Genomic DNA, 9,928 nt, shown 5'->3' on the forward strand with positions numbered 1-9,928 from the left:
GTAGTAGCCATTGATAAGAAACGATACAACTTTTATTGAAAAATCGTGATAGTTCCTAAACCGAAGATATCGTTGAACGTGTAAAATAAATGAATTCATGAGAAACATGTACATATTTACAATATATGTATACGCTACCGATATGAATATGTACACTTCTATACATTTTCGTAGATCTGGTGCGGTAGTTATACGAATGGGGCGCTAAAATCTAAATTGATACAAGGAGTTCATGCACCAAATCATTTCAGAGTCATTGGAACTTTATCGAATAACGCGGATTTTGCGCAAGCATGGAATTGTCCGGTTGAAAGTCCCATGAATCCGTCTCGCAAATGTATTCTTTGGTAATTATTTGTAATTACACAGCACGCACGTATCCGAACATTACTGAACATACGAGATTATGTTATTCTTTAAAAAGAATGTTGTATAATATTCATAGTAAAATTACATAAACAGCAAATCGAGCACTTGACCTTATTCCTAAGAAGGAAAAATTGACAAACGACAATGTCAAAACAGAATATCAGTGAAATGAATTCAGAAACATTATATTCGAATTTTATGTATACGTATAACGTTCATAAAAGTGGATGTTGTTCTCTAATAGAAAATATCGTGTATTATAGTATTTAAGACACGATATTAGTAGATATTAGAAGTATTTATAGTATTTATTTAACTTAACACTAAACCTACCACTGCTGGTCAAATTGACCGTTTTCAAACTTCTACACAAATTTAAGGATATTTAAACGTATCGTATCGCTTCATAATTTCTGACTTTTCATAAACACTTTGACCAGACACGGTAGAAATAGGTATACACAAAGTGTCGGTAGGTTTAGTGTTAAACACTAATTCTAACACAACATTGCAAGAGATAAACAGGTAATTCTAACACCGCAATTAACTTTTTGTAACATATCCAATCTACGTCTGCGATATCTCCATAGTTTAATTTCCCCATTACTCGAAGCTGTAATTAACAAATTATCTTTAAAAGCCATACATTTCACTCGATTAACATGTGCAACTACTTCTACAATTTCCACAGATTTTTCAAGATCATAAAACTTGATTTGACCATTTTCCAAACCAGCGGCAATTAAATCATCGTTCAAAAATTCTACGCAAATAATTTTTGAGTCGAATTTTATTTCATTATCGATCCCCGCTGATTTTACCGAATATACGTCTATTCTCTGATTTACAGCTAATAAATACTTTTCGCCATTAGGACTCCATTTAAGAACGTTTACATTTTTCGCATCTAATCTCAATCTTGGGACTAGATTTGTGGCATATGCTTGCCTTCCTTTAACTAGATTCCAAGTTCGCAGAATTCCATCTGCTCCGGTAGACAGTGCTATTTTTCCTGTTGGGTGAATAGCCAAAGTATTAACAGCTGAACCCTTATGCGGTTTTTGCCAATGTTTTTCTGTTTGCCAATTTCCACATCGAATTGCAGCTATAGTTCCATCGCTACTGCACGAAAACAGATGAGATGCATCAGGAGTAAACGCAATGCAATTGACGGTATCTGCATAAACATATAAAAATATATAAAACATATTGAAATAGATGATTTCATCTCTGATTTTAACATGACATGCGAATAACGATCGTATATGATCACACCTACCATTATGGTGCATTAATCTACCAAATTCTACTCTGTTATGTAAATCGTATAAATAAACAGAATCATCAGCTCCACCAGATGCTAAAATATTTTTGTTACTCGCAACGCTACGTATGCTACTGACATGGCTATGTGTTGCGAAACTTTTTACCATGTTGTATTCCTGAAAGTTCATCAAATTTATCAGTAAAATATGAAATTATATTCAATTGAAGTAAGTTCTATGCGCCGAACATAATCTAAAATATAACAACAGAAAGGAACTTGTTCACTTACGTTATCAGTATTGCTTATTTTGTAACCGAGTAAATACTGTTCGTATGTTCCTACGATTATTTCGAATAGATCCGGCATGTTGGAATTCAAACAAAATGATACGTACAAACTGGACTACTTTATTCATGGAAATGAATCAATTAGAATATATGTACATTCGCAAACTGGTTTGATAGGTACATACATACATACGTAATTGGCGTTTGTTATAATTTCTGTTGCTGATGATAACAAAATTGTAGTTGTAATTGTAGTTGTAGGTAATAAGAAAGAGGAAATGACAATGCTCTCACTATAACCTGGTTGTTCCCGAATTAGTACTGCACCATACTGCTAAATACTGAAGATAGCACGTGCTAGCATATACAAGATCCTATAAAATTACAGGTGTTATGAATTGGTGTGGCTCCCTCCAGCGTGAATATTTTGTATGATAATAAGGTAAACTCTAGCGCGGCAAATTTAACTGTAGAGCAGTGTAGACGAGGCAACGAATACGTTAAGCGTCAAGCCTGTTTTGCCTTCCTTTTTATTTAGCGCGCGATGTCCGATGTCCAGCGAATATGCTGGTGGCCGGAGATCTATGTAAGGTTGCGATAAGACGATAGAGAGACAGATGTTTTCAATCGTTTATGTAAAATATAACAACAAATATATAACATGGAAATAAATTTCAAAAAATATTATGATCCATCTGAAGTTATGTGTATCGATGAATCTTTGATACCATTTCATGATCACATAATATTTAGGCAATATTTAAAACAAAAGCGCCACAAATATGGTATTAAATTAATAAATAAATTAATTAGTTAAATCGTGCTGTGGATCTGGGCACATGTATGCTTTTCGTGTATATACAGGGAAACGATTAGAAAAAGAAAATACGACTAATGTTATAATCCTTTTCTAAAGATATATTCAATAAGGAACACAAAAGGACACACACGTTGTGTTGGATTCTGGATGGTGGAAATTAGACAACACGCGTTGAAAAGTTAGAAGTTTTATTTGTAACGAGTAACTGCACTATAGTACCGACTGCAGAATGTTTATTTTAACATTATATATATTATATATTATATTATAACATTCTGTGATACCTACAAAGAACAATCATTTTTCTGTACATCGTGTTTTAATAATATTCATAATTTCAAAATTTCTTATTTGTAATTACACTTTTTTTTCTTTTGTACGTATCAAATTTATCAGAGATTATGTTTACGTAATGCATATGATAAAAGAGATGTAATATCTGACGGAATCCATATTGTCCTACTGATATTCAGGCAAACGTTGCATGAAACTACTTCATTAAAAGCACCGCGATAACCCATTGTTAAAAAAAAATTGAAAATTCAAAAGATCTTCACGTAAGCGATGGAGATTCTGATAACAGAAGTGGAAGTGAAAGATGTAAGGTTCCCAACATCGTTGTTAGCTGACGGAAGTGATGCTATGGTACGTGGTATATGCTTTGATCTTCCTTTCGATGGGATGCTGTGCGTATTTCGCATCACATGTTAAAATTTAATTTTATAAGCCCTGGTTGTAATATAATATTCAATTACAGCACACTGATCCTGATTATTCTTGCGCGTACGTTACGATCAAGACTAGCAAAGGAATCGAAGGATATGGATTAACATTTACTTTGGGTAGAGGCACAGAAATTGGTATAGATATTTATTTATCTTCTGAAACGACTAATTATTGTTTATGGAGTAAAACGATATTATCAAACTTTTCTTTGAAATGTTCATAGTCGTACAAGCTTGCAAGTCAATGTCGTATTTAGTGAAGGGACAAAATGTCAATGAAATTTTTACACACTTTGGATCTTTTTGGAGAAAACTAACGAGTGAATCGCAATTAAGATGGGTAACGTATTACAGATACGTGATCACATAAGAGAGTTACTATCACATGTGAGAAATATAGAAGCACGCTAGGAAATTCAATGTGTTTAATATAAATGTATGAAATGTAATAGATCGGGCCAGAAAAGGGCGTTATTCACCTCGCTACGGCTGCTATAATAAATGCATTGTGGGATCTGTGGGCTAGAATAGAAAATAAACCTGTTTGGAAATTACTTACGGATTTATCCCCTGAACAATTAGTCTCTACGATTGATTTCAGATACATGTAAGTTGCGTACATGTGCATTTTACGAAATGAGAATAGCTTTGAAACGAAGAAATCACTATATTGTTATTTAAAACTGAAACAAATTTTTATGATATTCTCTTCCATAGCACCGATGTTATTACGAAAGAAGAAGCCGTGAAATTATTGAAAGAGAATCAAAAAGGAAAAGAAGAACGCGAAGAAATGCTACGAAAAAATGGATACCCGGCGTACACAACGCAAGTGGGATGGCTTGGATATAACGATGCCAAAGTTAAAGAGCTTTGTAATAAATTTTTAGCTCTTGGCTTTACATCTTTCAAGGTAAAAGTTGGTCAAAATGTAACAGACGACATAAGAAGATGCCGATTGGTACGCGAAGCGATAGGACACGAAAATAAATTGATGCTAGATGCTAATCAAATATGGGATATCAACGAGTCGATCGAGTGGATGAAACAATTGGTAAAATTCAAACCAATCTGGATTGAAGAACCAACGTCCCCTGATGATATATTAGGGCATGCGAAAATCGCAAACGAATTAAGACCGTATGGCATTGGTGTTGCGACCGGTGAAATGTGCGCTAATCGCGTGATGTTTAAGCAATTATTACAAGCGAGAGCAATCGATTATTGTCAAATTGATTCGGCTAGAATAGGAGGAATCAATGAAATATTAGCTGTTTATTTGATGGCAAAAAAAATGGGTGGTAGGTTGCATAAATGATAATTACTTTTTGAAGATACTAGGTTGACCATTTTATCATAATTTTTATTATATTAGTTCCAGTGTGTCCACATGCTGGAGGCGTAGGTTTATGCGAAATGGTTCAGCATCTCCAGATGTGGGATTTTATATGTTTAAGTGCATCTACCGAAAACCGTGTGATAGAATATGTCGATCAACAACACGAGCACTTTGAACATCCTGTATGTGTTCAAAACGCTTCTTATATGCCACCCATGAGTCCAGGCTATTCAACCAAACTTAACGAAGAATGTATTAAGAACTATTCATATCCGAATGGGGAAAAATGGAAGGACATGTACGAACAGGGGCTTTTCTACAAATCATTTAATTAGAATAAATACAAAAATTTATGTCAACTTAAATGTGTATAGTAAGCTATACTTTAATATAAATGAATTGAAATGGGCGTCAACACTTTAAATACTGAATAAAATAAACTGATTTATTATTCTTACATTGTTTTAATTCAATATTATTTCAAGGTTTTATTTTTTATTTAATGACCATGATAATTTTAAGAACGAGTTTAGGATGATTTTTTTATCATTATCAAAAATCCACACCTTAAACCCACTTAAATTTCCTTTAGTTATTTTTCTTTACATTTAACAACAATGGAAATAATTTACATATATAAACCATGTTTATACATTTACAATGTATAACACATAAGGTAATATCTGTAGTGAATTTAATTGTTAGAATGTTATAATCATATAAAGCTCCAAAAAAAGATATCACAGCTATTGATCTTGCCTTTAAGCTTATTTTAGCTTGATGTACTAGGATTATTTTTGTCTTTAAAGTAAGACATCACATATTCCGTCTATAAAACATAATAACAATTACTTTTAAATCAGCTAGAACCAACGAGATATATGAAATGAAATTTCAGAATATGTATTATACGTACGCTTACAAACCAATACGAGTTGGGTTTGAACATAAACCTTTTAACTAAGCCCATATTGCATATAGGGGAAATGACGTGTAAATGCAAATGATGTATTGTATTAAATGGTGGCCAATGAAAACCAGTACGTGTAACTGCAAGGTCCAAACCTTGTTTTTCTGCTATTATATCCACTGTAGAAAGGATTCTGTCATCTAAAAATTGTCATTGTACAAGCAACTCTAATATGCAAAGCTTAAATTTAACATTTAACACAAGTATTTCTATTTGGTCAGACTTACAAAGTGAAGCATCTTCTGGTTGAAGTTCCTTTGCATTGCGTATATGTTTATTTGGCAGTATTAAATAATGATGGGTCGAAGCTGGATTAATATCTTTAATACACGTCACATAATCATCCTAAAATGATGTTTAACGTTTCAAATTTAACAACTATAAGATAATGTAAAAATATTTTTTTCTAAATATAGCCGTCAATTATATATCAGGATACAACAAAGGTTAACTTTTTCATACCTCGTATATCTTCTCGCTTGGTGTTCTGTTATTTATGATATCGCAAAAGATACAATTATTTATATGAGTTTCCATGCCGACAAAGATATAATCACGTTAAATAGTTTCCCCACGAAAAAATTGTTTCCTTGGCAAATTAAAAGAAATTGACGTTACTTGACTACTTGATGTGTGTGCTTATACATAACATATGTATAGCATGACTCTATATGTAAAGTAAACTCATAGATAGCGTCGCCGTGTCGGTCACATCGTATGCAGGTCGAACATTCGTGTTTTTATATTACATATAACATACACACAACACACACTTCTGTCTCTGGTACAGAAAAAATATCAATTTCCGATGACAGAACATAAGTAAAGACTTGGTGTTATCGGTAGTTTTTTGGCTTCGACGTAACTATCGGGAGCATCTTCCCGTACTTGTTTACATAGATATGTATGTACGTGTTCCGAAATGTTGTATGCTGCTAGGAACATAAATAGAAATAGATATAGCATATCAGTACATCTTTTAAGTTCTATCGTATCTAAATATATTTTAAAAGTTTTTATAAATATATCATGTTATATGAATTAAAGGATTACGAATAAACCTGTCAAATTAGAAAAAAGATAGAAAATAATATGTATTATACATTGCTAACGAACCTCAATGTTATTGTTTATATGCCAAGCAAATTATGAAATAAATATATAGATAACCAAGATTTCAAACTATCATTATTGATAATATTTATCGATAATTGAATCACACTATTGATCGGAGATCATTAAAATAAAAGAGCAATATAATGGGCATTAAATACAACGTTTATTTTGTCGCATTACTTTTTAATTTAAAATATATAAACTGTACATATATATATATTTATTTATTTATTTATATTTATAAGTAATATATGTTTTTATTAATAGTCGTGAGCATGAGTAATGGATGTAATATATTCTTTGCATGTGGCAGTTTATTCGAACGTAAAAAGTATCTTTGTTCTCAGAAATCGATCTGCTGAAATTTCCACGCAATTTTTTCTTCAGTTCTGTTGATTTCATATCTTTGAAAAAATGTTGAAAATATTTTTACTTCCTCTTGATGTAAATAGAGTTGTATACGTAGAGTTGAAATTTGAAACTTTGCAATGTAAATATAAATGCAAAGAAAACCATTAGAAACACGTATACAATATTTCATCGTCTCACCGAACAAATTATTGGTGAGACGTAAGAAAATAATTGAATCTTAGAACGATTTGAAATGCAACGACGCACCTGTTTATATTTTAGTTTGAATCTGTTTTAGTTTTTCAACAAAATCTTCTTATTACTTTTATATATAGTGTTTGATCGTGTGGTAAATAGTGAATAATTTTGTAAAAATTTTATTTAATAAAGTTATAAAAATAATGTAGCCGACCAATAAAGAAAAGAAAATGAAGATCGAGCTAACAGAGAATTTTTCATCAAAATTGCTAACATAAAAGACATTGGTTCTTAGAATGTTTTATATCTTCTCTTGAATGTATTCTATTGGCCCATCGCATCGGCAACTTACACACTACGGTAGGTTCATCGGTATTATTCCGACTGTACAGCACTTTTTCTTTTTTATAAATAATTCTTATAAATTATAATTAATCTACGTTTCCGATTCGACATAACAGTCATACAATATACATAATATTTGCTTACGACAATCCATCTGTAATACTGCAAACCCTTCACGGTCATTCCCTCGAGAGAGATGATCATGTCTCGTATCTACTAGTTTAGTCACATTTCGACCCTTCGGTTGTCACCGTACTGTTTCGTGATGTCACAAGTTTCTGTTTCCGGCTTTAAATTGTCGAGAAGAATTCGTTCGCCAATCGTTCTCACACGATAAAACGCGTTTTTGGTCGGTGACTCTCGTTATCGTTCGTCGTTCGCTCTCGTTCAAAGAACGATACGTTGAGTATAAATTGCAAAATCGCAGCAAGAAATTGAAAAATTTGAAATAAACTGGAACGAATCTAATAAAGAGGCAAGTTTCAGCTGCCTTGGTACGGCATTTGATCGGGTACAGCGGACGAATGATTTTGACTCGGGCTTTGATGAAAGTGAGGACTGCTACCGTCTTGCGATATTTCACCCACCGCTGGTTCTTCGTATTTTCCTCTTTTGAAGCGACCATATAAGGAAGAGTAGGGCAGGTTGTAGTGAATAGCCGCTTGGTTGATGCTCATATGGCCTAACCTGAAAAATCGTGAATAAATAGAAGAAACCGCTGAATTTCTCGTGCGTCTTTTACGAAACCACCGATCTTATAGATGATACATGCTTGGAGAAGTGGCGGTCACAGGTTGTTGCGTCACGGTAAAATAGAAAAAGAGAAAAAGGAAAAGTAGCAGAATGAAACGTGTCGTTTGAAAGGATAATATGTATTATAAGGACGATACGAAGAAACGGTAATTTACCTGACAGCTTCGAGAGCTTCGGTCATAGCATCCTCGCTCCACGGCGTAGGATTACTCCTACTGAGTTCAATGCCTTCTCTTTTGCATCGACCATATAAGGTTCCCGTCGGTATACCGAATTCCGTGGAAGCTCTCTGTACCGACGTTTGACCAGAACGTATCGCTTCGAGAGCGCGATCTAGATCGGCGGGCGACCACGTTGTGGGACTTGCGTTGAATGGCGCAGCCAGCCTGATACCTTCTCTTCTCGCGATTTTGTACAAGGTACTCGACGGTATACCAAACGCCTTTGAAGCTTTGTTCGCCGATATCGTTCCGGTCCGTAACGCTTCTAACGCGCTGTTTAAACTCTCGTCACTCCACGACTTAGTAGGCCCGTCTTTTTTTGGAGTGTCGATGCCCAGTCGATGCGCTCTTTGCCATAAAGTCGTCGAGGGTATACCGAACGTTGCTAAAACGATCGCGACACCACTGGATTAAATAAGAGAACGCTGAGAAAGCTTGTTAACGGACTAACCGTAGGCTCGCGTGTACTAGCCGAGCGAAAAAAAGTGGTGCGTGCTTTTGAATTACCGGAGGCTTTCGTAAGGCTCATATCGTGATTTCGTAAGGCTTCCAAAGCGGCATCCATATCCTCTTGCGTCCACGATTTCGAACCATGATGATGAGAGCTGGATTGTCCGGGGTGACCCCTTGAGTTATTTTCACCGGAATCCGAGTGAACCGAACTTCCAGAAGGCATTAATCCAAGCAACTCCGGTGTGATCATCATCATGTTGTCGCTATCGGCCGCGTTCTTTGAACTGACGCTCGCTCGATCCGACATGTGGCTATCGATATCGATCGTGTCCGACGAATCCATCGTGTGCAATGTTTCGAACTTGATCTTTACACTGTCACAATTTTGGATCTCTGCGAACAGATGCGAAAAACAATACAGTTCCAATGAATGCCTCCTTCGGTTGAAAGAGTCTGCGTAACATCGAGCCGCAATATCGTGCCGGAATAACGAATCGCGGTGTTTCTTCTAATTTCGTTTATCCGGATTCTATGATCTAGACCGTAAACGATATTGGTATCGTCGACGTCGCGCATCGCAACTTTGTGCCGGAGAAAGGAGCGCGCCACCGAAAGCAAAGTTGAACGCATGGACTAAACGAGGTAGCGTGGGCTGTTGCGAACGGAGCAACGTAAATCTAATCGCAACTAGTTAAGCTCGATTAGACCGATTAT

At 34.8% G+C, this 9,928-nt stretch overlaps 6 protein-coding genes across 19 annotated transcripts in view; 2 read left to right on the forward strand and 4 right to left on the reverse strand.

Moving 5' to 3' along the window:
• The window catches only part of LOC126919934 (neprilysin-11-like), an 8,174-nt gene extending 7,708 nt beyond the window's left edge, over window positions 1–466 (forward strand). For all 5 annotated transcript variants that reach the window (XM_050729665.1, XM_050729667.1, XM_050729664.1 and 2 more), the window contains one exon: window positions 175–466. In XM_050729665.1, the coding sequence (XP_050585622.1) occupies window positions 175–351 (177 nt within the window). In that variant the 3' untranslated portion in view covers window positions 352–466. The remainder of the gene's footprint in view (window positions 1–174) is intronic.
• LOC126919962 (nucleolin-like) overlaps window positions 1–9,928 on the reverse strand; it is a 33,441-nt gene that overhangs the window by 14,829 nt on the left and 8,684 nt on the right. The window lies entirely within an intron of this gene.
• Window positions 11–2,032, reverse strand: LOC126919954 (p21-activated protein kinase-interacting protein 1-like). Its single transcript, XM_050729733.1, has 3 exons — window positions 1,925–2,032; window positions 1,649–1,811; window positions 11–1,546 (listed from the first exon to the last, which is right to left on the reverse strand). Exons 1-3 carry the CDS (start codon window positions 2,000–2,002, stop codon window positions 867–869), a joined length of 921 nt encoding a protein of 306 aa, XP_050585690.1. The 5' UTR covers window positions 2,003–2,032; the 3' UTR covers window positions 11–866.
• On the forward strand, window positions 2,671–5,264 carry LOC126919945 (mitochondrial enolase superfamily member 1-like). 2 transcript variants are annotated; one of them, XM_050729708.1, is made up of 6 exons: window positions 2,671–3,388; window positions 3,501–3,603; window positions 3,693–3,808; window positions 3,921–4,075; window positions 4,186–4,769; window positions 4,844–5,264. In XM_050729708.1, exons 1-6 carry the CDS (start codon window positions 3,308–3,310, stop codon window positions 5,140–5,142), a joined length of 1,338 nt encoding a protein of 445 aa, XP_050585665.1. In that variant the 5' UTR covers window positions 2,671–3,307; the 3' UTR covers window positions 5,143–5,264. The 2 variants fall into 2 exon arrangements, with proteins under 2 accessions (XP_050585665.1, XP_050585666.1); XM_050729709.1 differs by lacking the exon at window positions 2,671–3,388 and adding an exon at window positions 3,408–3,429.
• LOC126919968 (adenosine 5'-monophosphoramidase HINT3-like) lies at window positions 5,232–6,460 on the reverse strand. The gene is made up of 4 exons (XM_050729757.1): window positions 6,240–6,460; window positions 6,005–6,122; window positions 5,724–5,917; window positions 5,232–5,636 (listed from the first exon to the last, which is right to left on the reverse strand). Exons 1-4 carry the CDS (start codon window positions 6,312–6,314, stop codon window positions 5,580–5,582), a joined length of 444 nt encoding a protein of 147 aa, XP_050585714.1. The 5' UTR covers window positions 6,315–6,460; the 3' UTR covers window positions 5,232–5,579.
• The window catches only part of LOC126919928 (protein bric-a-brac 2-like), a 24,874-nt gene continuing 22,551 nt past the window's right edge, over window positions 7,606–9,928 (reverse strand). For 8 of the 9 annotated variants that reach the window (XM_050729638.1, XM_050729639.1, XM_050729637.1 and 5 more), the window contains 3 exons: window positions 9,269–9,607; window positions 8,696–9,146; window positions 7,606–8,474 (listed from right to left, as the gene is read on the reverse strand). In XM_050729638.1, the coding sequence (XP_050585595.1) occupies window positions 8,270–8,474; window positions 8,696–9,146; window positions 9,269–9,607 (995 nt within the window). In that variant the 3' untranslated portion in view covers window positions 7,606–8,269. Of the gene's footprint in view, window positions 8,475–8,695; window positions 9,167–9,268; window positions 9,608–9,928 lie in introns of those variants that run through there. The other variant, XM_050729633.1, reaches the window with a different exon arrangement.

Source organism: Bombus affinis, chromosome 9, assembly GCF_024516045.1.
Source record: "Bombus affinis isolate iyBomAffi1 chromosome 9, iyBomAffi1.2, whole genome shotgun sequence".
Lineage (NCBI taxonomy): Eukaryota > Metazoa > Arthropoda > Insecta > Hymenoptera > Apidae > Bombus > Bombus affinis.